Source organism: Drosophila grimshawi, unplaced genomic scaffold (genome assembly GCF_018153295.1).
Source record: "Drosophila grimshawi isolate 15287-2541.00 unplaced genomic scaffold, ASM1815329v1 contig_1377, whole genome shotgun sequence".
Taxonomy (NCBI): domain Eukaryota; kingdom Metazoa; phylum Arthropoda; class Insecta; order Diptera; family Drosophilidae; genus Drosophila; species Drosophila grimshawi.
Genome location: NW_025062900.1, coordinates 22257562 through 22285120, shown reverse-complemented (window position 1 = coordinate 22285120; position 27559 = coordinate 22257562). Strand labels below are relative to the sequence as shown.

The 27559-nt window shown below is 44.4% G+C and overlaps 8 protein-coding genes across 8 annotated transcripts; 4 read left to right on the top strand and 4 right to left on the bottom strand.

The window, feature by feature from the left end:
* Nucleotides 1-920: 920 nt before the first annotated feature.
* On the bottom strand, nt 921-3011 carry LOC6566821 (intraflagellar transport protein 57 homolog). The gene is made up of 3 exons (XM_001993187.2): nt 2718-3011; nt 1891-2653; nt 921-1246 (listed from the first exon to the last, which is right to left on the bottom strand). Exons 1-3 carry the CDS (start codon nt 3009-3011, stop codon nt 1101-1103), a joined length of 1203 nt encoding a protein of 400 aa, XP_001993223.1. The 3' UTR covers nt 921-1100.
* Nucleotides 3012-3448: 437 nt separating this feature from the next.
* On the top strand, nt 3449-6029 carry LOC6566820 (protein Spindly). The gene is made up of 6 exons (XM_001993186.2): nt 3449-3991; nt 4049-4214; nt 4278-4493; nt 4562-4703; nt 4859-4957; nt 5019-6029. The coding sequence occupies exons 1-6, from the start codon at nt 3464-3466 to the stop codon at nt 6007-6009; spliced, it is 2142 nt and encodes a 713-aa protein (XP_001993222.1). The 5' UTR covers nt 3449-3463; the 3' UTR covers nt 6010-6029.
* A 34-nt stretch (nt 6030-6063) lies between these two features.
* Nucleotides 6064-8705, bottom strand: LOC6566819. The gene is made up of 2 exons (XM_001993185.3): nt 6543-8705; nt 6064-6221 (listed from the first exon to the last, which is right to left on the bottom strand). The coding sequence occupies exon 1, from the start codon at nt 8537-8539 to the stop codon at nt 6581-6583; it is 1959 nt and encodes a 652-aa protein (XP_001993221.1). The 5' UTR covers nt 8540-8705; the 3' UTR covers nt 6064-6221; nt 6543-6580.
* Nucleotides 8706-9871: 1166 nt separating this feature from the next.
* Nucleotides 9872-11839, bottom strand: LOC6566818. Its single transcript, XM_001993184.3, has one exon. The coding sequence runs from the start codon at nt 11770-11772 to the stop codon at nt 10093-10095; it is 1680 nt and encodes a 559-aa protein (XP_001993220.2). The 5' UTR covers nt 11773-11839; the 3' UTR covers nt 9872-10092.
* A 467-nt stretch (nt 11840-12306) lies between these two features.
* On the top strand, nt 12307-15033 carry LOC6566817. The gene is made up of 2 exons (XM_001993183.2): nt 12307-13653; nt 14014-15033. The coding sequence occupies exons 1-2, from the start codon at nt 12491-12493 to the stop codon at nt 14873-14875; spliced, it is 2025 nt and encodes a 674-aa protein (XP_001993219.1). The 5' UTR covers nt 12307-12490; the 3' UTR covers nt 14876-15033.
* Nucleotides 15034-15293: 260 nt separating this feature from the next.
* On the bottom strand, nt 15294-17136 carry LOC6566816 (PAT complex subunit CCDC47). The gene is made up of 3 exons (XM_001993182.2): nt 16149-17136; nt 15741-16088; nt 15294-15670 (listed from the first exon to the last, which is right to left on the bottom strand). The coding sequence occupies exons 1-3, from the start codon at nt 16995-16997 to the stop codon at nt 15431-15433; spliced, it is 1437 nt and encodes a 478-aa protein (XP_001993218.1). The 5' UTR covers nt 16998-17136; the 3' UTR covers nt 15294-15430.
* A 134-nt stretch (nt 17137-17270) lies between these two features.
* On the top strand, nt 17271-21559 carry LOC6566815 (leucine--tRNA ligase, cytoplasmic). The gene is made up of 6 exons (XM_001993181.2): nt 17271-17388; nt 17538-18373; nt 18430-19001; nt 19066-19524; nt 19666-20915; nt 20984-21559. Exons 1-6 carry the CDS (start codon nt 17386-17388, stop codon nt 21419-21421), a joined length of 3558 nt encoding a protein of 1185 aa, XP_001993217.1. The 5' UTR covers nt 17271-17385; the 3' UTR covers nt 21422-21559.
* Nucleotides 21560-21888: 329 nt separating this feature from the next.
* On the top strand, nt 21889-22790 carry LOC6566726 (trypsin-1). The gene is made up of 2 exons (XM_001993180.2): nt 21889-22163; nt 22230-22790. Exons 1-2 carry the CDS (start codon nt 21889-21891, stop codon nt 22783-22785), a joined length of 831 nt encoding a protein of 276 aa, XP_001993216.1. The 3' UTR covers nt 22786-22790.
* The last annotated feature ends 4769 nt before the right edge of the window (nt 22791-27559 follow it).

The window sequence follows — 27559 nt, the reverse complement described above, 5'->3', positions numbered from 1 at the left end:
TTTGTTCATAGTTTTTAGTTATTTTACATTACTTTCATATTCAGACCATGTTTGCTAAGAAGTTAAGCACAATCAGAGCGCTTTGACGGTCCATTTGTTTACATTTTTATTAACATTAACTAAACTTTAAAACGGTTAAAGACATGCATTTGTTTGCAGGGGTAAAGAAAGGTTTTCAACACAGGGTTTGCTTGCTATTATTATTTATTGGCTTACGCACAGCTATTTCAAGGATTGTTGGAAAAACCACGACGAGTGCAAGGTAATTTTGTTTTTCTTTTATTTTTTTTTTTTTTTGGGAAAACCTTTTAGCACCTTTGGCTAGCCGCAGCGAAAATCAGAACAAGTTGGTGTGTGGCTGTCGGGTCCTGAAACTGGCAATTGGGAATTGGGCTGATAAGCCGACCAAGTGGGCAAACAAAACGCTTTGCGCGTGCGCGCAGAGAGAGTGAGAGACAGAGAGTGTGAGAGAGAGAGAGAGAGAGAGAGGGAGGGCGAGAGAGGGTAGAGGGTAGCAACACCTACAGGCAGCTCGGGGTTTTCGCGGTTTCGTCCTAGGTTTGCTTTGGTTTGGTTTTTTGGGTTTTGGTATTCGGATTGGTTTGGTTGGTTTAGGTGAGTTTATGTGGTTAGGTTATGTGGTAGTTGCGGCATCTTCTCATCTATGCGGACGATAAAGAGACGTGGCTCGCTTATCTGATCAGTGCAGGACACGCGTGTCCCTAAGTGTGTGAAGTGTAGATAACATAGCGGTGATAATTGACCGCCCTATTGGCTTAGCAACCAATTACGATGCTTATCAGCACTCGGCGGCAATCAAATCAAACACTCGTCGACGGGGCGGGGCAACGTTGGTGGTCTACCTCCCGATCCCGATCCCGATCCCTATCCCAATGCCGACCCCTACACGTACCCCTACCCCTACCCCGACGCCTCGAACTGAACTGATTGTGATACGCATCGAACTGGGTGTAAACAAGACACAACAACACGCACCCATAACAAAGTGTGAAATATGCCGGAGACCACAGATCTCATTCATATGCTAAATACAACTCCTATATACACACAAACATATATATTCATTCGCTTATCGGTTATCAGTTGTTGAGCTGCTCAGCAGCGCCGAGCGTTTGACGCACAATATCCTGATCGTGGGCATGCACCAGCAGAGCCACCTCCAGATTCAGTTGGGCAATGTCATCCTTCAGCTTGACAATCGATTTCTTGATCTGCTGCACGGAGCCTGCAAAAACAAATATTTGCGTTTAAATGTTGAATGTGAAAATTGACATGCAGAATGGAAAACAATGTGCAACATTTAGCAGTTGTCTGCAAATACCCAAATATGTTTCTGCAACTGACTTTTGCAATTGGAAAATCTGCCCAAATAGTCAGCAAGAAATTTATAAAGTTGAAGAGTTTTTGGGTAATTGGTAATTAAAAGGATTTTTTTTTTGAAAATCAACTTAGTTTTGACCGAGTTATGATTGGGGAGAAAGCCTTTCTTTGAGTCAATTCTTAAAATTAATTTTTATATAAATCATGTTTCCAATTTTAAGTGCAGACCAAAAAATGACAATAAATGTTCAGCTTTTTAACATCTGTTTGCGGACAGTTTTGACCCAGTTTTGATTCAGTTTTAATGGCAAGAACTTATCAGATAGTTATAGTTATAATATAGTGATTCGATCGGGCTGTCTCCGATAGATGCACTATCTGTATTCTCATAAAAACTACTTTACATTTAAAGCAGATATACTGCAGATCAATCTGACATCTTCTTCAATTATTGTACCTCCTCCAATGATATTTAAATAGGGAGCAAACATATTTGAAAACTAATGTTTCTGCACATCAATTTCATATTTGTTAGCTGCTAAGACTTACTTCCATCGGACATGACCTGTCCACGTCGCTCCATTTCCTGTTTCTTGAGCTCCTGCTCGGCCATCACCTCGTTGAGTTGGTTTAGTTGCTTCTCGGAGTCGGCTTGGAGCTGTGTTTGGGCGTATTGCACAGTGGATAGCTCAATGGAGAGCTCCTTGTACTGCTGAATGAGCTGTTGGAGCTCATTGTTCAGATGCTTCTCGCGGCTCTCGATCTTCTCCAGGCTGAAGGTGAACTCACTGTGCAGTTTCTTGAGCTGCATCTGCGTCGGCTCCGCCACGTTGGAGATGCCCGCATTGAGCGACTCCATTTGGGTGATGTGGGTGCGCCAGTCCCGAGCATCTGCCTTGACACACACCTTCAGCTGCTGCAGTACCCGCTCCAGTTCCAGTCGCCACTCCTGATGATCGCTGAGCCGCTGAGCGTTGAGCTCACGATTCTGCTCCTCGGCCAGATCCCCGCCCATGGAACGCTTCTGGCGATTCAGCCAATTGAGCTGCTTGAAATTGTGCGCTTCCAGCTCGAGATCGCTGTCATCGCTGAGTGCAGATGCATTTTGTTCATCCTCTAATTTCTCCAATATGATCTCGGCATTGTCCTCCAAATAGTCGCCCACAAACTCCTCCTCCTGGGCAATGTGCACCCGCTGATAATTCACCTTGATCAGCTTCACCGCCTGCGTGGCCAGAATATCCAGCACCATGAGACAAATGGGACCAGCTCCACGGATCAGCTTGTTGGGCGCAAAGTCAACGGGCACATCCTGCAAAAAGCGAAGAAAAAATTGTAATTCTTGCTCCTGTTCCAAACCCATCATCCACACTTACAATTTCCTCAAGCATTTGTATAATCTTGGCTATAACCGTGTTGGGATCATCGTATTCCTGCGGTCTGTCCATCTCCTTGCCCAGTTTCTTGCACAGCCACCAGCAGATTAGGGTGAACATGAAGAATTGCTCGCCAGGATTTGTGGCCTTGACGAAGTAGAAACGTGACAAAGGCTTCAATTTATATTCCCTCAGTAGATGCTTCTCATAGTTGAGCAATTTTAGCTTTTCCAGCAAATCATCGGATTGAAAATTTTGTAATTGTTGCGTTTTTTCCGCTGAATCTTCTTGCATTTTGTTTCTGGTTTGAAGTATTTGTTGAAAATGACTAAAAGTTTGTGTAACACTCAATAAATCTCCATGACAACCACAACAAGAGAATGCAACGCATGCGCTTAGGAAGCATAAGTAATTATATGGATTTTAAATAAAGTATTTTAATGAGTACATTTTTTAAAATTCCCATTTTAATAAATTATTAAATCTTACACACATTTTAAATCAGATTCAAATATATTCATTATTGGCGCCCAGTAAATAATCAACAGATGGCGCTAATTAAATTCGACTCATGACTGCACTTAAAACAATGCTATTGATTGATAAGCTATCGGTATAGACAGCACACTCAGACAAAACTATCGATATAAAATTGGCATGCAGCCCTGCGGGAGCGTCACTTTTGCACAATTAATTCAAAACTTTGACGCCATATAGAAAACAACGTTCTGTTTAGGCTAATCAAAATGTACAATAACTTAGATTTAAGCGCTCTCAGCATCGATGACATTGTCGAAGAGTATAAAATACTCCATGACCGCCATCAGCAGTTGAAGGAGCGCAGCGAGGACGATGCTCAACGCATCCACGAGCTCAAACGCAGCCTGGACACAGCCTTAGCCGCCGAGAAGTATTTAACCCAGGAGCTGGAACATCTCAGCGCCCAAGCGCAGGCCGCTTGTCCCAGCGCCGATGATCGAATGCTGAAGGAATTGGAGGAGGTGCGACGCAAATACAAAAGTCTGCAACTGGAGCAGGAAATCCTGCAACAGGATTACGACGCCAAGGTTGAGGAGACATCCACCCTGAGAGCGAAACTGGAGAGCGCTGCGCGTGATCTGGAGTTAAATGCGACGCTGAAAGCAAACAGCTCGCATGATGAGTCTGCCTCACGTCTGAGCGTCTTGGAACTGGAGAATGCGGAGCTAATGCAAAAGTTGGCCGAATACGAGGATGCCAAAGTGCAAAATACCTTTGCCCTGGCCGAGCAGGAGGTGCGTCCTTTTTAAACACTAACAACAAACTACTACTAATGTGCTCTACTTATACAGAAAACTATTGAAGTACTGAAGGATCAGGTTAGTTGCCTGGAGGAGAATATGCGTTCCAAGCGCGATGATCTCGAGGAGAAGCTGCAGCTATTGGAGAGCGCACAGGAGCAGCTGGTGGATGCCAATGCCAAAATAGCACTACTCACCAGTGCACCCGAACATAATGGTCACTAAACAATCTCTTGATCTCTCTGTATATATAAAACTCAAGACTATTTTTCGCTTACAGATCGCAAGGGTAATTCACTGTTTGCCGAGGTCGATGATCAGCGGCAGGTGATGAAGCAATTGCTGGTTAGCCAGAAGAAGAGCTATTTGGACATGAAGAAGATATTCAATGACAGCAAATATGAGATTCATCGCTTGAAGCGTGAAAACATTGCTATGCACAAAGAACTGCAGGCATGCAGCACCATCTTCTGCAGCGCAGACAAAACCTATCAGAGTGAGACCCAAACCGAATATTAAATAGTTCATTTGGAGGTGAAACTGATGCTTGATTTAACATTTCAGATAAGCTCAATGAACGCATTCGCCAGCTGCTGCAGCAGAACGCAAAACTGGAGCGCAATTTAAATGTGTCGCAAGAGCGTTTGCGCGAACTGGCCAGCCAGAAGTCGGTGACTTGGCTCGATTCCATGCTGGATTTCTGCAAGTATGAGTTGGCCGAACGTTTTGGCCATATTGTTGCTAAACTTGGCAATCAATTGCTCAGCTTCACCAGCTACAGACTGTTTTTGTTGTAGTTGATTGTGCCATTTAGTGTAGGTTGCGTGTAGATTTAGTTCACTTCATTCCCATTCCATTTAGACGTGAAACCGACGAGCTGAAGTCACAACTACACAGCATGCACATCCAAAAGGCCACCGTCGAGGAGCAGATGCGTAATGTGCAACAGGAAATGGCGCGGTAGATGAAATTTAATCTAGTATCACGTGGCACTTAATATATTTATATTTTACTCTAACAGCTGGCGCTTTGAATCACTGAAATCACGCTGCGTGCTCATTGATCGCGAGAATCTGCTCATGGAACACAAGATTGCCTTCAAGGCCATTCACGCCATGGAGTTTGACATTAAGGAGTCGCAGCTGCAGGCAGCCTTGCCGCGCATTGTCACGCCCCCAACACCAGCAGCAGCGAACTTAACGAGCGTAACCACTCAAGCTGAGATCATAGTTTTGGATACGCCACTCAGAACACCACGTGTGAGCGTTAAATTGCAAACTGATGTCATTGTGACGCCGCTAAAAACTAAACAGGGGGGCAATAAACCCGTCTTGGGTTTAATGAAAGTAAAACGCGAGCTGTCGGAGCCCAAGGAGTCGCACACAACTGCACAGCTGGAAGTGTGCAATATTAAGTCCGAGGAGATGCTGAGCGAGGCCATGGAACAGATGGCCATCGCTGCCAAGCCCATTAAGAAGGGCACACCCGTAAAGCAGCATTTTGGAAAAATCAAAGTGAAAAGCGAGCAGCAGCTGCTGGAATCGCCCAAAACTGAGCCTGAGGAGGAGCCCCTCGCATTAACGCAAATAAAAACCGAGATTGCGGAGGACGATGTAGAAGTTCTGACGCCCGCCAAGTCGCAACGCAAGGGCACACCCGTTAAGCCCAAGGCGGAACCGATTGAGATTGATGCGATTGTCGAGGCGAAACCGTTGCGCAAGGGAACACCAGTTAGAGCTAAGGCCGGCACTGAACCCATCGATATGCATGCAGTGCGTTCTATACTAGCAAAAAAGCGCGACTTATTTGCCGATACCCAGAAGAATGTGCAATTTAGCAGCAATGCTCCCATCGTTCACAATCTCAGTCCGGACCTATGCTCTCCGCCACCGGACAGCAAGGAGAATCAGCAACCTGTTGTCCAGGACGTCAAAGCTGCTGCCAAGAAGACGCAAAACATAATTCGACGCATTGTGGTTGCATCCAAAAGCCAGCGAGCTCCTGAAAACTAAAAAAAAACAAACAAGAAAAACAAGCAAACAAACTGTTTACATCGTTGATGCATATATCGTAAATGATTGATTAACTTTAATTAGAATTATGACTTAGCAATAAATTACACACCAAACAACAACAAGACGTAACATGATAATTCTTGCCAAAACTGGGAGACGGAGCAATCCTCACCGGTTGCACCAGCTGTCAGGATAGATTAGACTCATATCTGAAACGAAAGATTTGTTTCTATATAAGCTAAAGATGCTTCAGCCGATTCTCTTTTAATTATTTTAATTAACTTTTTAACAGAAATGTATATTTTTTGTGAATGCAAAAAAGTTTCTCTAAATAACCAGATATGCAATGAATTCTAAAGTACTTTAAGCAAATGTGTAATATATTTTAAGAAAATAATAATTTAAACAAAATGTCATTAGTTCCATCGAGGAGTAAGGAATTCGAGGAATAACAATAATTATAATAGTAAGCACATAATAATAATAAGTAATGGAAACTTCAAATCTCCAAATTATAATTTCCAACTTACCAATATACATGTTTACCTAATATATATCTATATTACTACTAGACATCCAGCGGCTTCTCCTCCTCCTCGAACGTCAACTGATCGTAAATGGGCCCCGTTGAGGCAGGCGTCTGATCCCCCCCATCAACGTCTGGCTGATCCTTGATCTCTGTGTACAACTGATATGGCAGCTCCGTGGGCATCGCTTCGTAGGTGACGTGATGGCTACGCGAGCACGTCGATTGCCTGTGCCCGGCACAATTGCAAATGGAGGTGGCGCCACTCAGTGGCGTCTCATAGCCATCCGCCTGCGGTTCCAGATCCCCTGCGACGCTAACAGTGCTATTGCCATAACGAACGATATCAAAGTGATCCACATAGCCATGACTTGTCGCCGACTTGCCCGCACAGCAGGGAAATCCACCGGAATAATAGGACCAGTGGAACAGTCGTTCGCAATGCAGATACAGATACAGCAGCAGGAAGAGCAGCGCAATGCCCAGCGGTAGCATGAACACAATGATGAGTGCCTCCGCTCTCTGGCTGTGTGACTGGTTGATGGGATTGCCAAAGAGCACCGTATGACTGGAGACATTCAAGAGTGAATTGCGTTGCAGCAACTGTTGAATTTCTTCACTTTCTTCAGTTGGATCTATTGAACCCTTCTGTTGCCGCTGCTCCTCGTCCAGCTGTGGCCTGCAACTGAGCCCATTCACATTGATCTGTGATATGTACTTGGCATAGCGGAATAATCGAAAGAGCTGCGGCTGTGTATGTGAAAAGTTGAGCAACCACTGACAGCTCCACGGATTATCATCGATTTTGATGCGCAGCTGTTGCCGCTGATCCCAGCCAGCTCGGGCGGTGTCATCAAGTCGCAGCAACTGATTGCCACTCAAATCCAACTCGATCAGACTTAGCGGCGCCAACTGTACCAGCTGCGCCCAGGAGATCCGCTGCAGCTGATTCCCCTGCAACAGCAGCGTTTGCAGCTGCGGCAACTTATCGAACCAGCTGCTGTTCAGACTCCTCAAATAATTCCCGCTGAGATCCAGGCTGATTAGGGAGCTAGTATTCACTTGTAAATGCCTCAAGGCGTTGCCGCTTAGATTCAAATGCAACAGCTTGGATTCTTCCGATGGCTCTAGTTCAAATATATTCAGCTCACAATGAACTAAAGTCAAATTAACCAGATGATCGCTGCCATTGGCGAGCTTCAGCTGGCGGGGCACAATCGGCGTTTGCAGGATGAGCAGTTCCTCCAACTGACCCGGCAGCACAGCCAGAAAATCACCCTCGACCAGCTTCAGTTGTATGAGCTCCAAGCGTTTTAATTTCCTCAGCTCCTTAAAGATCTCGGCCTGCCTTAAGGACAGCTGTCGCTCCCTTCTGATAATCAATTGCTCCAGCTCCGCACCGCCGCTGAGCGTTTCGAGCAGGCGCAGCGTGTTGTCCTCCAGCTGGAGTTGCTTCAAGTGCGGCAACAACTCAAAGCTGTGGCCACTCAGTATGCCCAGCTCATTGTGGCGCAGGCTGACCGCCTGCAGGTTGTCCAACTGGTAGCCATTGCAGCTCAGCGTCAGGCTGGCATCCAACACAAAATGCACAATCTCGATGGTTTGTAGCTCGGCACAGTTGTCCAAATACTCCAGTCCATAACTGGCAACGGTCAGCGGTGGCGTCTGACTGCCATTTAGGAGCACATGTCGCTTGCCCGCCACACGTTGCGCACTCAAATCAAAGGCGCTTGCGATGTTGCTGCTGCTTCTGTTGTTGTTGGCGCCGGCGCAGTCAATGTCAAGCGGCAGACCAAAGTCCTCATTACTGCGCTGCTCCGGTGGCGTCACAAACAACGTGGCGCGTATGCTGCACAGTTCATCTGCATTATTATTATTATTATTGTTGGTGTCGTTTGCCCGCACGTGCGACAGCATCAAGCACAACAACAGCAACAGTGTGCTGCAGTGCGTCATCGGTGTGTTGCTGGCATACCAGCTGGCCAGTGAAGCGTGGCGCATGTTCGACTTTTGGCAGCCCGCTCGCGTCGCGTGCGAATACTCAACTGTGCGGCCCTCACATTGGGAAAAGCGGAAAAGCTGCAGCGTCGCGCCTTTGGCTCTGCTCTGCTCAATAAGAGCGCACGGCAGGTCAGCGTCAGAATCCCCCGCCGTTCCCACCAGCTGTGCACAGCAAAAAAAAAAAAAAAAAAACAATAATTAAAAAAAATCAGTACAATATTGTTTAGGTGTCTTTGTCTATAGTTTGTAAATAAAGCACTGTTTTTGTTTATTCAAATTAATTGTAACATATAGTATACAAATACAAAGCTGATTCTTTTGGTGACAATATGTTTAAAGAGTGTAGAAAAAATAATACTAGCTTTAGTTAGGATTTCCATTTAGTTAAAGCTTTGAAATTACAGGAATATGTCGAATTGTTAATAATTTTGTTGTATTATTACTAAATCATATTTTATTTTAATATGCTTAATATTTAAATTTAAATGCATTATGCTTGAATTGGATTTGTTTTTCAGTTTGTTTGATATATTTCAATATTTGGTTTTTAGATTAATTAAAGAAATTTATTCTATTTAAACAATTTATATTTGCATAGGTAAATAATTAAGTCTTATTTATTTTATATTAAGGTGTTTTGATTGAACTGGATTTGTGTTTCAGTGTGCCAATGAATATACATACTTATTTCGCTATATGATTTCTCAGTTGTTATATATTTAGCCATTCCGTTGGCGCTCTCCGACGGCGCTTCCTATTTAAGTTCCACACTGCGCACTTCTTAGCACAGCTGTCAACATCGTCTTCGTCTCCATACCCGATCCTCCTGCTGCTCCTCTTCTCGCAGCACAGAGACCACTCAAAATCAGTGGCTGTGGAAAATGTTTATACATACTACGTACATACATATATATATGTATATATGTATATGAACGATCGTATGCGATTTCTATGCATCAGCATCAGCTGTGTCTGTGTGTGCCGAGAGTTCGCGAGAATCCGATTATTGTTTACACAACTTGGTTTGAATATGTATGTTGAATTGAATTTGGATTACTAATTGTTGGTCAGCCACTGGGCATCTGGCATGAGATCGACAAGAACCCTTGACTGTGAAGATAAGGGCGAACAAGTTCAATAATAGAACAGGCCTTCACAATTCGTTACCTCATTAATTTCATATGTGGTAAACGTTTAAAGAAGTTTTTCAAAGAAAGAGACTCGCCAGCACTTAGATTACGTTAATATTTAACTCACTCGAAATGACATCATTTTGTCAAATTTAACCAAACAATTAAAATTCGCATTTTAGTTATTTAAATAAAAACATCATTCATTTTGCACACAATTTATAATCAAAAGCTTTCAAATAAAATAAGCAGATACGACACGAATAACAACAGTTGCCAACACAGGCTACAAGCAAATTGAGTGTATGGCCCAGATAAGATTCCTCTCGGCCATATCCTCAACTTGCTTGAACCGGCCGACGTCGATGTCTCTTGAGGCACTGGTGCTCAGTATGCGTGTGGCGCATCCTCCGTTTGCCTGAGTCAATTAAGTTTCGTCCTTGTCACGTTCGGTTCGCTGCTAGAGTGCGGAGCACCAGCACTGGCACCAGCAGCAGAGCCACTAACTACACCCCCGGTGGTCATGGTGTAGATGTGGCGACGCAGGACGCGTATATGCTTCTGGGATACCTCGAAATTGTGGACCAACGTGTGCAGTTGGGTCTGCAGCTCGGCAATCAGACTGTCCCGCTCCTGGATGAGACTCGATGTGGAGTTTTGACTACGGCTGAGCTTTAGCTCCAGATCGAAGATGCGCTTCTGCAGCTCCCGGCGCTGCTTCTCCGTCTGCTCGCGATGACGCGACAATTGTCGTTTACTGGCCGCTTGCAGCGAGTCCATTTGTGCCCTCATCGTGGCCAGCTCGTCGGCGATGCGTCGCTTTTCTGTCTTCAGGGTGGCATTGTAGTTCTTGAAGATCTTCAGATCTCGCTCGGCCGCTTTCAGGCGATTGACGGTGATCAGTTTGCGCTTGCCAAGCTCATCGATTTTCGTTTTCAGCTGTGTGGCCTCCTTTTGGAGCGTGTGCATCTTCTCGGCCATTAGGCAATTTTCGCGCAGCGCCTTCTCATATTTAATGTGCTCCTCGTGCATCAGCAGCGGCAGCTGGGCAACACTCTTCAGCTTGATGTCGATCTTGGAGCGCAGGCTATCGATGTCATGGAAGATGCTCGACTCCAGCTGATTGTTGTTCACCTGCAGCTTATCGATCTCGTGCTTCTGCGTCTTCATTATATCGTGCGCCTTCACACAGCGTGTGTGATAATCGGAGATGCGATCCTGCTGATGCCGTATTATGTTACGGAACTCCAATTGCTCGCTCTTCAGATCCTTAATGGTCGTATAGAGCTGATTGAAGTCACCGTTCTCTCGATCGTATGCGTTTTTCCGTCTGTTATCCTGCTGCGTATTGATCACGTCCTTGAGCACATGATACATCTGCTTGAGTGTTGTTGGATCATTCTCCTGATCCTCCACACGCTTACCGCGTCGCGTTAGCCGATTGGTTGGTGTATCCCCAACATGCCGTCTGGAATACACACTGTCTATCTGTGCCGACAAATTGTGCAGAATCTTGACCGGTCTCAACTCGCTGTGCTTAAGCAACTCCTCACATGAACTGGCTGCCTCCAGGAAGCTGGTGTTGCTGTGAAATAAATTGGATGTCTTGCGCTTGACCGTCACCTCTGAACCGATGCTGGTTGTGGATGAGGGTGAATAACCTTGGAGTGTTCCGCTCTCATCCACATCCATTTCGCTGCGACGGTCAGCAAACTGATCGTGTTTCTGCTGCATTTCGCTTAGTTCGTCATTGATCTTCATGTACTTCTTCTCCAGATCCCTTGTCGTCTCATTGTACTCCTCGAGCTCCTGCTTGTACTTGGACAGCTCATGCTTCAGCTTGGCGCCAATCTCATCGCCCTGCGAGTTGTGTCGTCTCTTTGGCTGCTCATCGTCCTCCAAGCCAAACTGATCGATGTTGCCGAGTCCCAGATCATCATCCGCTTTGGCACATTTGGTGTTGATGTCCTCGCCGGGCAAGGATGCCAGCTGATGCTGGCTGCTGTAGCTCTTCTTGGCCAGAGGCATTAGTTTCCTACCGCTTACATTTTCCTCCTGCGAATGAATCAACATTGACTTTGCACACTTTTGGCCGCTTAACATTTACAAGAATTTTCCTACGGTTCTTTTTTAACAACAGATAATTTTAAATGGAAAGTCTCACAGTCGTTTACCGAAATTAATAATTGGTTCGGCTTGAACAATTCGAAAATATTAATGAGGAATTTACAGTAAGGGCCTACTAAACCTAAGGATTTTAGTGCCACTGTTGTTAGAGGGCATTCATTATCAAAAATTAGTTATATTTTTCTAGTGAGAAAATGGCAATGCAGCGAAATCTTAAGAATAATTGAGTGTTTTAGTTTTTTGAATATAACGATTCGTATTTATTTATTTTATTGGGCTCAATAGCTTTTTCAGAGTCGAATCAAAGCATAGATCGCAGGGAAAGAAATACTCCAGTTGTTAAATAAAGTGAAATATTATTTACACTATTTCATTTACTAATTGTTTAAATTCATTTTGATTAAAAATGCCCAGTTGATTTGAAACTAATTTTCAACTTGGTTACGAGTGGAGTAGGCTATGTCGAAAATATATTTCGAAGTCAGAAAAGCCTTTAAAAACGGATCAGTTCATTTTAGTTGTTTAAAACAACACAACAAAAAAATTTTATAGTAACCAATTCCAGAATAACTTGACAAAATTTTATTTATTTTTTTTTTAAATTCGAGATAAGTTAATTAGAGGAAATCATCCCGAAACCATTAGAAGCTACCACGCCAGAGCATTTTGTGAGTCATAAACTTATACGATCAACATGGCTGAAAATGATGCTGAGGAGCAAGACTATGAGGAGGAGGATGCAACGATGGCCGCAATGGATGAGGGTGGCATGGAAGAGGACATGGAGGATGATCTATTCTCGCGACTTGGCGAATCCTCCGATAATCCTGAGCAGAAACGCATGTACATGGAGTATCTGGCGCTGATCAAGGAGATCGATTGCCAGAACCGCATCATACAGGACATCAAGACGCAGGTGATGGACATGTGCGGCAAGCCCTGTAAGACACGTAACGAGCTTCGCGAAATCAAACGTCTGCGCATCTGCATGGAGCAGGAGAATATCAAGCTGCACACAATGATGAACCAGGCGGTGAAGCTTCAGAACTTTGGATCGCATCGCCATTATCGCGAGGTCAATCTGACCACCACCATGGACGAGGACAACATATCGCCGTATTGTGTGGGTCCCTGTGGCGGTCCGGTGGTCGGTAGTGGTGTGACCGAATGCAGCGACGATGTCGCCTCCAGTTGCTGCGAAGTGGAGGGCCAGGAGGATCGGCTTATTAAGGCGCTCAGCAAGGCCATGCAAAAGATGAAGGGCGCCTGCCCCGAGGACTTGAAAATGATGCAAAACATCGCCTGCGCCATCATGGCCTCCAAGTCCAAGCCGAAGCACGTTTGCAATCCAGGACCATGTAATGCCAAACCACAATCTACATGCGCGGAAAGCAGCAGTAGCGTTCAAGGACCATGCCCACCGTATCCACCCCCACCATGTCGGCAATCGAAGAAACGTAGTGTGTCACCCTGCCAATCAATCCGTCCACCTCCCTGCCCACCACCCTGTCCACCTCCGTGCACTAAAAGCGATTCGCTGGAGAAGCTGAAGCGTCGCATTGTCAGCATGCAGTGCTCGGTGAGGAAGCTGCTCACTGAGGTTAGCAGGCGTGAGTCATCAAGGGAGCCGCCGTCCTGCCCCTTTGATGATGATGATGATGACGAAGATGACGCTAAGCCATGTTCCCCGCCCTGCCCACCGCGGAAGCCATGTCCCGAGGATCCCGATCCGCTGGTCATTTGCGGTGGCAAACGCAACACCAAAGCTGATCAGTTCGAAAAGATGAAGGGGAACTACGGGCGTCTGCTCACCCAATTTCAGCGCAAGGATTGCCAAATGAAGGAGTTGGAGAAACGGTAAGCAAGTTGATTTAATCCATGATGTAATTTAAAATAATACACAGAGCATTTCAAAAACCTTTAGTTGTCAGCCAAGATGGTTAAATACATCATTTAAAGTTTGCCTTCTTTAAATGTTCTCTTAAAATACATAAATGTTTATTTGATTTCTTTTCAAATTTAGTTTTATATATTTAAAAAGTATTATTTTAATATAAAAAATATCTTAAAATGCATCTCATTTTTAAAAATTTAGCAAATAATCAATATATTAAATTACTTTGTGTATAAATAATATTCTTTCACACTGTTATTATAATTGTTTTTACACAAACAAAATGATTCGCACTTTCATGTAAATTTTCTCTTCCATTACAGTATGAAGGGTTTCATGGGCGGATGTGGTGCGTCCAAGGGAATCTCTGATGCGGATGCAGCTGAATTGAATCTGCTGCGAGCACGTGTCAACGAGCTGAAGGAGGAGCAGCTGGAGTTCAAGTGCATCATGAAGGAGCAGTCACAGCAGCTGGAGGACTACCGCAACAAGTATATGCTGGCTCAGCAGAAGGTCGAGGAGCAGTGCGTCTCGCTGGATAAGCTCAGCATGAACAATAAGCGCATCGAGCAGCAAATTAATACAGAGGTGAAGGAGATACGCTCCAAGTTCCAGGAGAAGCTGAACGAGCTGCTCCATTTTCCCAAGCTGCTGGAGAACGAGCAACTGAAATTGGCACAGGTGTGCAAGGAGAAGGATGATCTGCAGAGTAAACTGATCGTTGTCTGCAAAGAGCTAAAGTCCTGCAAGGTACATCTTGAGAATCCCACACCAGATTTAAGTCCACAGCTTGGCCAGTGCCAGCTGGATCTGACCCAAGCGCGCAACGAGATTGAGGAGCTGCTCCGCCAGCGAGACCTCTTCTGCGAGCAACTGAAGACCACACAGGACGATCTGGACACGTTGCGCACCGAATCCGCCAAGATAATTGCTGGCACCAAGGAGCGCGCCGAGATGATCAAAGCCCAGCAGCAGGAACAAATCAATCGCCTCGAAAAGGAGCTGGCCCAATGCCGAGCCACCGCATCGCTCTCCGTCAACGATCGCGAGGCCGTCATCCGCGAGATGCAGGGCCAGCTCAATACACTCTCCTACAGCTTCGATGCCGCCCAGAAGCAAATCAAAACGCTCCGCAATCACATTGCCTACGTGTCCAATGAGAATTGTTTCCCCGTCAAGTGTTAGGCGATTTCCCATTTTCTCAAACCCAAATCCCAGCCCGCTGTCAAGTACCAAAAGAAACCCCGATTTTGTCTCTGTCTCTATAAAATGTGTTGATGTCCAATTTTCGATTGCTACTTAAATCAATAATAATAATAATACCTATTTCGATCCAATAGAAACCTTGATTAATTATTTAAAACCCGTTTACATTATCTTTCATTAATAATTAAAGATGACCTGGCGTTATTTGAGCACACAGTCGAAAACTTTGAAATTCGCTTGGAGAAAGTTTTAATTATGCATAAGTTAGGCGTGATGCTAATTTCTTTGAACTCTAAAAACACCAAACTGGTTTATTTTATACGACTTGACGACTTGAGACCCATATGCTATATAATTTTGTTTTTCTGTTTTTAAGCAGTGGTCCTGAGTGAAATTATTTCAAAGTGGTATTTTTTGGCGCTCAATAGGAAACAAATATTTTATTGCTTTAATGTGGCATATTTAAGGAATAACCGCAAACAGTTCTACGGATGAGCGACCGCAAATAGATGGCACAACAGGGTGCAACAAAGTTTACAAAGATTTTACTGCCAGACGCTTCATTTTGGGTGCATTCTTTTTGGCCTGGCGCTTCTGCTCCTTGGCTTCCCAACGTCGCTGCTTCTCTGGATCCTCCTCGGCGAGCACGCGCTCCTTCTCCTGTTTGCGCTTGTCCTCACGACGCTGAGCAGCTGCCTCGGCGCGTGCTGCATGAGTGCTCTTGAGGAACTCCTCCTCGACGCGCAAGCGATTCTTATCCGCCTTGGCCTTGGCCTGCAAGCGAACAAGGTATTACAATATATTAAGATTGGAAGAAAGATGGGAAGAGTGTGTGTGGATTTACCTCCTTGGACATGCGGTAGGTCTTCAAGCGTTCCATTAGATAAAAGATCAACAATAACAAGGGTTTAATGGTCTCCATTTCGGCGTGCTTCGGCAGATTGAAGCCGGCTAACAGAACGGGCCTTGTCTCCGGCTGCTTCAGTGTGCTGTTCTCCTCCTGAGGCACTGGGCCGCTGAACTGATCCGAGATGTGAAGGTAATCGATATAGCTTTGGTATTTATTAAGTGCGGTAATAACACGTGACTCGAGTATGGCGGATGTGGCCTCCGGTATTTCCGAAAGCACGCCAAAACCACTGGGCACATTATAGCGATCCTCTGGCTTGGCAACTAAACTACAAAACTTGGTCTGCAAAGAGAGCAAAAGGCTAGACTAAGTACGGGTCATATTCAAAAGTGAATCACTTACCAAATCTGTGTACTCCTTGAACACCTTGGTTATTGTCTTTTTACTACCGACGGCAAACACAAATGAATCCATTAGTCCGCGTGTCAAATCTATTTTGATATGCACCTGATCCAACTGTGGTCGCATCAGGCCAGCAACGAGCGATACCAAATCCTGTCGTTTGATCATCTTCAGCTCCACAAGCATGCCCTCGCAGCAGGTGCGACCGGAGCACCAGAGTGTGTACAGACTCTCGCTCTCCTTGATCAGACCTGGATTCTCGTTCTCCACTTTGCCATCGTCGCCGACCAGCGCAAAGTTCTCGTCCAGCAGCGCCTTATGAGTGCTGAACCAAAGCTGAGCCAGACGCGCATTTTTCGCCTTGCCCGCAAAGAAGTTGGCAAAGTATGCCATAAGACCGGCCACCATTAACATTTCCATCCAGTACGAATCCCAGTGGGTGCGTAAATGTAATGGTATATTGGGGATCTTCAGTTTGGGCTCTGACTTCTGATCGATGGGCGGCTCCATTGAGTCGCCAGCGTCGTAGCCTTCGAATTCCTCCTCGTCCTGAAAGTGCTCGAATTCGTCGTCATTCTCGACGATACCGTCCTCCTCTTCGTCAATGTCCACGGTACGCTTCTTGGGCACCTCTAGGGTTTCCCAGTCTGCGCTGTCAGCCCCAGCACGCCGGGATGAATCGGCATTCTCTGCCGTTTCGGTATCGTAGCTGGCTTCCACAAAGTCATCATCGAACTCGGCAAAATCATTGTCGAAGTCGTCTTCAGTTTCGGCGTTCACATTATTTGCAGTGTTGAGTTGACAGGCGCACAGGAGGGCCAATAACAAGAATGCAAACACTGGCCGCATTTTCTAATATAATAACACCCAAATTATAACGTATTCAGCTAATATTAACCTAAACCTAAAAATTTTTCACCTAATAAAAAAAATAGGTTAAGTGGACTGAAAATATCGATACATGGCATACAATCAGTTCTCGATAATCAATACAAGTTGAATTCGAATGCGCAGCACTGTTGCCCAACAGTTGACAAACCGTTTAGCTCGAGTTAATTTCTCTCGCAATTCCAAAAATCGATAACAAGTCACGTAAATTTCGATAATGCCGAACGATAGTAACCTTTTAGCCGCCGCTGCGAGTTAAACACGTTGCAATTTGCAATTTGTTGACCAATCCGTATTTTTCATTTAAAAATTTAGCGAATTTGTGGATTGCACACGCAAACAGTTCAAAATGGTATGTGAAAGCGTTTAATATCACTGCCGACAAAGTAAATTTGCTTGTTGGGCTTTCGATATTGAAAACAATTTCCACGCAAATTACTGATGCAATGTTTGCCCAGATTGAAGACATTAATTCATTTTCTATAATTTGAATAAACTTAGGCAAATGTGGAGCGCAAAGGCACCTTCAAGGTGGAATATCTGCAGAAAATCGAACAGGAGGTGCAACAGCGCTGGGAGGTGGAGCGTGTGCACGAAACGGATGCGCCGACAGCGCCCAAAAAGCGACAGGCTGAAAAGTTCTTTGTCACATTTCCGTTTCCGTATATGAATGGGCGGCTGCACTTGGGCCACACATTCTCCTTAACCAAGGCGGAGTTTGCGGTGCGCTACCACCGCCTCAAGGGACGTCGTGTGCTGTGGCCCTTCGGTTTCCATTGCACGGGGATGCCGATTAAGGCGTGCGCCGATAAGCTTGCCCGTGAGATGGAAATGTTTGGCTGTCCCCCCAAGTTTCCGGCGCAGCAGGAAGAGGCGCCCGCAGAGACCGAGTCGCAGTCCGAGGTGCCCAAGGACAAGGCGAAGGGCAAGAAGAGCAAGGCCGTGGCCAAAGCTGGCACTGCCAAATACCAATGGCAGATCATGCAGAGCCTGGGCCTGCAGGATGAGGACATCAAGCAGTTTGCTAATGCCGAGCATTGGCTTGACTACTTCCCACCGCTGGCGCGTGACGATCTGAAGCGCGTCGGTGTCCACGTCGACTGGCGTCGAACATTCATAACCACAGATGCCAATCCCTATTTTGACTCGTTTGTCCGCTGGCAGTTCAATCATTTGAAGCATCGCGGCAAGATAATGTATGGCAAGCGGTATACTATCTATTCACCCAAGGATGGACAGCCCTGCATGGATCACGATCGCTCCACTGGTGAAGGCGTGGGTCCCCAGGAGTACACGCTCATCAAGATGAAAGTGCTGCAGTCACCTAAGGCTCTGAGGTGCGTTCTGTTTCCCCTTTTTATAATAATTATTAAATATTTTTTCCTATTTGTAGTTCCATCAAAACGCCTATTTATATGGTGGCTGCAACTTTGCGTCCGGAGACGATGTATGGCCAAACCAATTGCTGGCTGCATCCGGACATTAAGTACATCGCTTGGCAGACTACACGGGATAACGAGGTATGGATAAGCACGCGTCGTGCTGCTCGCAACATGGCCTATCAGGGATTCACTGCGGAGGAGGGCAACATTGTTGTGCTGGCCGAGTTAACGGGCCAAGAGCTGTTGGGTGTGCCGTTATCGGCACCGTTGACCGCACACAAAATAATTTATACACTGCCCATGCTAAGCATTAAGTCGGATAAGGGTACGGGGGTGGTGACTTCAGTGCCATCGGATTCGCCCGATGATTATGCCGCCCTCGTGGATTTGCAGAAGAAGGAGGCATTCCGTCAAAAGTACGGACTGAAAGATGAGATGGTGCTTCCGTATGAGCCCATGCCCATCATCGAAGTGCCCACGCTGGGCAATTTATCTGCGGTGCATGCCTACGACACGCTAAAGATTCAGTCGCAAAACGACAAGGACAAACTGGCAGAAGCCAAGGATATGTGCTACCTGAAAAGTATGTGTGGTCAATAAGGTGTATTTAGTAAATAAATACAAAATTTTAAATTCATATTCAACAGGCTTCTATGATGGAGTCATGCTGGTGGGCGAGTTTTCAGGACGCAAAATCCAGGACATCAAGAAGAATTTGCAAAATCGTCTTATCGATGCCAAGGATGCGGATATTTACTATGAACCCGAGAAAACGATTATGTCACGCTCAGCGGATGAGTGCGTGGTTGCGCTGTGCAACCAATGGTATCTCAACTACGGCGAACCCGAATGGCAGGCACAGGCCAGTAAAATACTGCAGGACATGGAAACGTTTCATGATGAGGCGCGCAACAATTTTGATGCCTGCCTGAATTGGTTGCACGAGTACGCCTGCTCACGCACCTACGGCCTGGGCACTAAGCTGCCCTGGGACGAGCAGTGGCTCATCGAATCCCTGTCGGACTCAACCATATATATGGCTTTCTACACTGTCAGCCATTTGCTCCAAGGCGGCACATTCCGCGGCGAGAAGCCCGGGCCATTCGGTAAGTTTAGAATATAGCTTATATTGCGAAATATATATAGGCATTAATAAAGAGTTTATAGTCGAAACTTTAAGCGGCATAAATCTGTATATTTACTGCATTTCCATTCATAAAAACAACTAATTGTTACCTTCTTTGCAGGCATCAAACCCGCTGATATGACCGCCGAAGTCTGGGACTATATATTCTTTAAGGAGACACCGCTGCCCAAGAAGTCAAGCATCAAACCAGAGTATTTGGCTGTGATGCGACGTGAGTTTGAGTACTGGTATCCAATGGACTTGCGTGTGTCGGGCAAGGATTTGATACAGAACCACTTGACGTTCTGCTTGTATAATCACGCTGCCATTTGGCCCAACGATGATACGAAGTGGCCCAAGGGTATGCGTGTCAATGGCTTGTTGATGCTCAACTCGATGAAGATGTCCAAATCGGATGGTAATTTCCTAACGCTACACGAGGCTATCGAAAAATTCTCGGCCGATGGAATGCGTCTTGCCATGGCTGATGCTGGCGACAGCATTGAGGATGCCAATTTCGTGGAGAGCACAGCGGATGCGGGCATTCTCCGGTTGTATACGTTCATTGAGTGGGTCAAGGAGATGCTGGCCACACGCAACAGCTTGCGCAGCGATGCGACCAAAACCTTCAATGATCAAGTCTTCCTCAGTGAACTGAATCTGAAGACACAGCAGACGGATGAGAACTATCGTCGCATGCTGTTCAAGGAGGCGCTGCGCAGTGGATTCTATGAGCTGCAGCTGGCGCGCGACAAGTACCGTGAACTCTGTGGCGCTAAGGGCATGCATGTGGATCTAGTCATGGAGTTCATACGTCGCCAGGCGCTGCTAGTGGCACCAATTTGTCCGCACACAGCGGAACACGTCTGGGGATTGCTGGGCAACAAGCAGTCCATTGTGCACGTCCATTGGCCCGAGGTCGGGGCCATCAATGAGCAGGATATTATGTGCTCCGACTATTTGATGGAATCGGCTCACTCCTTCCGCCTCAACCTTAAGAATATGCTGCAAGTTAAAGGCAAGGGTGGCAAAGAGAAAGCTGTGGACTTGGCACAGACTGCCAAACCCAATCGTGGTCTGGTTTGGGTGGCCAAAACATATCCGCCCTGGCAGTGTTGCGTTCTAGACACAATGCGTGCGCTGTACAACAAGGATAGTAAATCACTGCCCGATAACAAAATCATCGCAGCAACGCTGCAGCAGAAGGCCGAGCTGAAGAAGTTCATGAAGCGTGTGATGCCATTTGCACAAATGATACGCGAGAAGGTGGAGACGGGCGGCAAGGGAGTCGCCGCACTGGCTGTCACGCTGGAGTTCGATGAGGGTCAGGTGCTGATGAACAATCTGGAATATCTGAAGAACACATTGGATGTGAGTAGATTTTGTGAGGTTAACCAATTACACAACTTTAATAATAACCATCAATTCTTCCTGCCCAGCTGGACAATCTGGAAATCAAATATACTGACGATCCCTCGGCGCCCGAAAAGACACGCGAAGAGGTGCGTCCTGGCTCGCCCTTTATCTGCTTCAGCGTTGCGCCGCATGTCAGCGTCGAGCTGGTCAATCCCACAGAGCGCTCTTCACTTTTCCAGGTGAACACCATCATATCCGAGGGTGACACTGTTGAGTCGCTGCGCGAAAAGCTGGCCAAGATTTTAAACCTGAAATCAGACGTGTCTACGCTGCAAATCTGGCGCTATGAGGATCCTCTGTTGGGTCCACGCAAGGTGCCCACGTTCCAGGACTACAAGACTGGCAAAGCTCAGCTCACCGAAGGCAATTTTGTTATCGATGTGGCGGCGAAGCGAGTGAGCGTCAATCAGGCGGGCAAACTGACCGAACTGGGGCGCAATCTGATCTATGTGGTAGAATAGAGTACGACATCTTAGCTCAAATTAATTTATTCATTAACTCTGAACTTGGAACTTTGTACAACAACGTTGTAAAACAATTGGGAGCTATTAAAATAACAGAAATACACAGAAACCAAACCTGAAAGTGGATGCAAACGATGAAGAACATCTTTTTATTTACAGGTTGCTATTTCTTGTTGCTACCTGTCAACTATCATAACAAACATTTACAAATTCTTTTAATATACTACTTGTGTGCTTTGGCATAACATAAAATGCATTATGCGTAAGTACTCTTGACCTATTTAAATAAATAAACGTTCATTTTTAATTTTACTATTAGTTTATTGTGTCAATTGTTGGCTGAAAAGATAGCGTCTCAGCGGGTTTGTTTGCTCAGTGGGTGACTATCGGTAGTGGGAGCCGCCCATTCATGGTCTTGGCCGTGCCTATAAAAGCCCAGGTCCCCGATGAAAAGCCAACTCACAATGTTGTCATTGAAACTGGTGTTAGTTCTACTGCTGCAGAGCAGCGCCATTGTCCTGGGCGGCGTCTGTTTGATACCAGAGCCTGTGAAGCGCCAACGTTCGCTGCTCGACGAGCTGTGGAAGACGCAGCCGCGTCTCGATGGCCGCATTGTGGGTGGCCAACGTATAAACATAACGAATGCACCACATCAAATCTCGTTGCAAACATCAGCTCACATTTGCGGCGGATCACTGATCTCTGAGCAATGGATTTTAACAGCGGCCCATTGCACCGAGTAAGTAGCTAAGCGGCTTCTCATTGTTAGCGCTCTCAATTGATCGCGAACATTTCCACTATTCAGAGGTAAAACAGCGAACCAGTTAAAGGTGCGTCTGGGCAGCTCGGAAGCCGCGCGGCATGGAGAACTTCTGCGCGTGCAGAAGATTGTGCAGCACGAGAAGTTCAACTATACGAATGTGGATTTCGATTTCTCGCTGCTGCAGCTGCAGCATCCCATCAAATTCGATGAGTCGAAGAAGGCCATCAAGCTGCCAGAGGCGGAGCAAATGTTTATGGACGGTGATCCGTGCTTTGTCACCGGTTGGGGCAACACTCAGAATCTGCTAGAGCCACGTGAATGGCTGCGTCAGGTGCAGGTGCCGCTGGTCAATCAGCAGGTCTGCAACGACAAATACAAACAATATGGCGGCATTACGGAGCGCATGATTTGTGCTGGTTACATGGAGGGCGGCAAGGATGCCTGCCAGGGTGACTCTGGCGGTCCCATGGTGAATGAGGCGGGCGTGCTGGTGGGCGTGGTCTCATGGGGTTATGGCTGCGCCAAGCCAGACTATCCGGGCGTCTATGCCAGAGTTGGCTATGCACGTGATTGGATCAAGGAGCACAGCGGCATTTAGCAACATTCAGAAAAATATATGTTTGAACTAGCATATAATAACTGCATTAGATTTAAAATTGTCCTGGAATCCATAATTTCTTTTAGTTTTCCTTTTTTTTTTACATTTTTCAAGTTTACGAATCAAATTTATCAAAAGCAGAAACGTTTGACCTTGGGAAATAGTAGATACCTAAAAGTTATTATTTAAATATTCTTTTTTAAATTCTATTTATTTCTAAGAAATATATTTCTCATAAGTAAAAATGCACAGCCATTTCCAATTTTTTGTTTGATCAAATTTAGGAGTCAATATAGTGCGATTTCACCTTGCTAGCAGGCAAAAAAAATGTTCGGTTCCTCAGAATGTATTTTCTACATTTATACCTATAATCAACTAGACATTAGGTATTTTACATATACATTTTAATCAGGTGAGAACATTGCAGTCGGGCATATTGAACTGTTTTGCACTCTGATACCTATGAAAAATGTTGTAATTAATTCGTTTTGATACATTTGTCTTATTTTGAAATTGATGCACTCCACAAGCAATCAACCACCTGAAATTAATGAGCCTAGTTTTAAAATGTTGTGTGTAGCCTTCTGTATCAGACTATACTTTAACATTTGAAGTGTTAAGCTTCACTTTTTGCGGCGTCAAAAGTAGGCGATAAATGATCAACGATTTTTGAACACGTTCGTAAAATAGCCACTAAATGCCACACGGCAGTTGCACGTTACACGAACAGCCAGCACGCAAACATGCGACTTTCTCGCACTGCTCACAATCTGACATGCGGATGAGTGGCGGGTCGCGTTGCACTGACAGCAGTTTGCCAGGGGTGTGCAAGGGGTGAGCGAAAGCTGTGTGCCCTTTACAATTTGGCTACCTTTTTGTAATAATAATACTGATTATATTCCAAAGTGGTGTTTTGCAATCTCCGTTTATACTCAGTTAATCTTATGGATTCAGCGGGGCAAACTGCCTGAAGCTTTTCATCACTGATGGGATTAACTGGATGCTTTTGTAATACCTGAGATGTCGCACCTTATACACTTTGACGTAATCTTGCAGCGTGCTGTACCAATTTCATTTAGGTAACTGTCTCGGCTTTTGTTTATTTTATATTTTTACATGCAAATAATATGGCAACGTAAGCTTTCTTTGCTACTATTTCTATCTGTTACTGCTACAAATTATTATATTAATAAATTGATTTTCCAGTCAGATTACAAAAAAAGGAGTAAAGAGAGCAAATAAAGGCAACCTTGTCAAACGAAGAAATCGATTTAGATATTTGTATTTTTTACCAGGATTTGGTCTGTGTATTAATACTGCATTTGAATTTATGAATATAACTCTTAATGTTAATGTTAATCTTTGCTGTATTAATATGTTAAAAATGAGCTTGATTAATATTAGTTATGACAAACTCTACATTTTACATGTAAACACTTGTTATGTGAATGATTTATAAAGGTGTTTAATCTAATACCCCGCACTCTCGCCCTGAACCTGATAATCATCATAATTAAACACAAACACACACAATTTCGCACACTCATTTTGATTATGTAATGTTCTGAGTGTGAAGTTCGCATTGCAAGTATGTTTTTAAAGTGCTGTCGTAAGTGTATATTCAGAAAAATGATCGCTACGCCGATCGTCGGACTTTCGTCGGTTTGATTGTCTGCGGATTATGTGGCCAATTTTCGGGGGGTTCGTCATAAGTGTAGTCGCCGTCGTGAGGAGCTGACGTGGTCGTGGCTCGCGCCGCTGACCGGTAGCCGAAGTGTTGCTCTACGAGTTATTTGTTCCTTCGCATTTTGAATTTGTGTATGCATTGCGCATACGCCGCGTTAATCGAGCAATTGTTGTGTGGATGTTGTGTAAAAGCAACAACAGACAAAAACTGTTAGGCAACAAAAGTCACAGCAATATTACTGTGTGAGTGGCTCCACCACCACCACCACCACCACCGTCAGCAACAGCTTATCTAGCAAAACCACCACATCGAGAATCAATAGAGCGTTCATCTGAGCAGCGAGTTGTCTACAATAGCAACAAAGTGTAGACAGCAAGCGCTTAACGGTATGCCGATGTGACTGTTGTGCTTGCTGTGCACTCACACATGTCCAGACGAACAGAAACGAAAACAACAAGCAAGAGGCAAACAAACGTGCCGCACGTTGCGCATACACGTGAGAAATTTAATCACTGAAGCCGGTCGCAAGCCAGAGCGAGAGGCAACAAGTTAGACAACAAGAGCTTTGGCACACATATACAGAAAGAGTGTCGAAGGGGCCGGCATTGCCGACAACTTGTGGATGGAAGCTTTTGCGTCTCATGTGAATGCAATGTGAATGGGAATCGGGCACGCGTCAGTGTTTGTGAGTGGGAGCTTGTTCGTTGCATTCTCGACCTCTGCTGGAGCCCAGAATCAAATATATTGAGCATTCAACTTTGTGCGCTTGAAGCAAACGGTTCGTGTCGCGTCCTCTACAATTATTATATATTATTATTATCATTGAATCGTCAAAGTACCATTCACAGCTGAATAACACATTGTGGTATGTGAAATACTTGATTGATAATAAGCCCTTTAAGTTGAAGGCTGCAAAATTGCTCTGGGCCAATACGTAATTGTGCGCAATATATTTGGCAACAAAATACAGTTGAGGTTGCTTGGCTAACGTATTGGCTTGTAAATGTGTATGTGTGTAGCTCTGTGTGTATTGGTGCTAGTGAATAATACTATGTTGTTTTTCTACTTCCCTTCGTTTACACGGCAATTTATAAATGTGCAAATATGTTTTGTAGCTATTGTTTTTGCATTTTACGTAAGTTGAAATACGTAGAATACACGAATCATGCTAAACGACATGCATGATCTAATTAAAATACAATGCCTGTGAATGTGTAAGAAAGAAAAAAAAAAAATAAATGAATTTAAATAATGTACAAATCTTATCAAAATTCAATTATACAACATTGTGTCTTCATAGCAATTAAAATGAAATAACAAGTGTTTACTTAGAAGTGTCTCTCAAAACAAAATACTTAAAACGCTTAGAGCAATTACCAAATTACTGCGCATGAAATAAAACAATTCTGCCACTGTGGAATAACTAGCTGTTGTATTCGACTTAAAAGTAATTGGGTAAGCAATCAGCCAAGTGTGAATCAAGTCTCATGTTGGAAGCATCACTGGCCCACGACCTAGCACAGTTAGCAACAATGTAGTCCACAACGCAACAAGTCAGCTAAGAAGCTTTTCACGCTCAACGCGCCAACTTCAAAACTACGTATCTGCTGACAAAGTATTGTGTTCAGACGAGGCGTTGCGACGATGTTGTTTTTCGTCTTTTGTTGCACAACCAACAGGGCAACCAAATTTTCGAATGCTTGTGCGGAAATATGTTAATCATTATATAACATACACTCGAGCGCACTCTAGAAATTGATATACTCGCTTAAATGAATTCTCGACAGCTCAGCGAAAAAAGAGGTTGTCGATTTGAAGTCATTGAACCAATACATAAGTAAATAACGCATGTTGATAGTGGCATTAAGGTTTAACATCTTTAAAATCAGTACAACATTTTTAAAATTAAATACATAATTGTATATTTATTTTATTCACTCAGTGCAAGATTTTTGTTCTTAAATGTTGTTTTATGTAATTTAATAAAAATCCTTAAGATTTTGTCATCTTGCGTAATTGCATGTTGTGTTCTTATATCTCTTCAAACATCAGTTGAGCGAGGGTGGCTCATAAGTATTTTTCTATTGACCCAATTTGAAATATAATACTTACTCGTGCCGAGTTTATGTCAAATAGTATAATAATTGTATCGCCCATTGTGTAACGCATCGTAGAATTCTACTTTAATTTCATTGAACGAAATTGCAATATGATAGCATATGACGTAGATACTGTTTATCAGATTTGAGTATATATCAGATTACTATCGTGAAATCCATTCATATGAGCTATCAGTTGATATCGTCTGCAAAGGTATTTAATCGTCGATAACAGTAATTTCAGTGGGATTTGTAGGTCTGTTTTTCACAGCCCCCCCTAGAAAGCGATTGCTGGATGCGCCACCTTGTCTTCACAGGTAGGAAGTATGTTTACTTTTACTTTGTTCCACTTTGCATTACAAATTTAGCGAGTCGATGGTGATTATTGTATTTTTCATAGACGAGTGAGTATTTTTTATGACTATAAAAAAAACTATTTGGCCCCGTGTTCCACAGATAAAATATTCACCAGCACTTTTGAATGAAATTTCCTTTATATTTGCGAAAGAATGACAATGCATTTTGATTAGGTCGACCAATACAAACACAATACGCATATCATTTGTTATTTTCATTGTATAGTTTGCAAAGTAGATTTTATGTAAGCTCTCTTTGTAAGTGTAGTTGGTTTCATAACTGCCAGCGGAAATGGGAAATGGGGTTGTGACAGAGACATACCAATATATATTTACTATAGATATGTGAATGAAATTTTACAAAATTATTCATTCCATTTCATTGCGATAAATTATTAACATAAACTAATTAATATTTATATCAAAATACCAAAAAAATCGGTTAAGGCGTTATAATTTTGTCATGAAAGCTTTCATCGGTCGAAAGATGTATTCTCAAATGATTTTTCTTACCCAGTATTATGTTCTTGACATTTCATATATCATATAGCTCTAATAGAATCAATCAATATAAAAGTTGTGGCACGATATCCATAGACACTTCGTCCAGTCATGAAACGGAAGCATTTAAA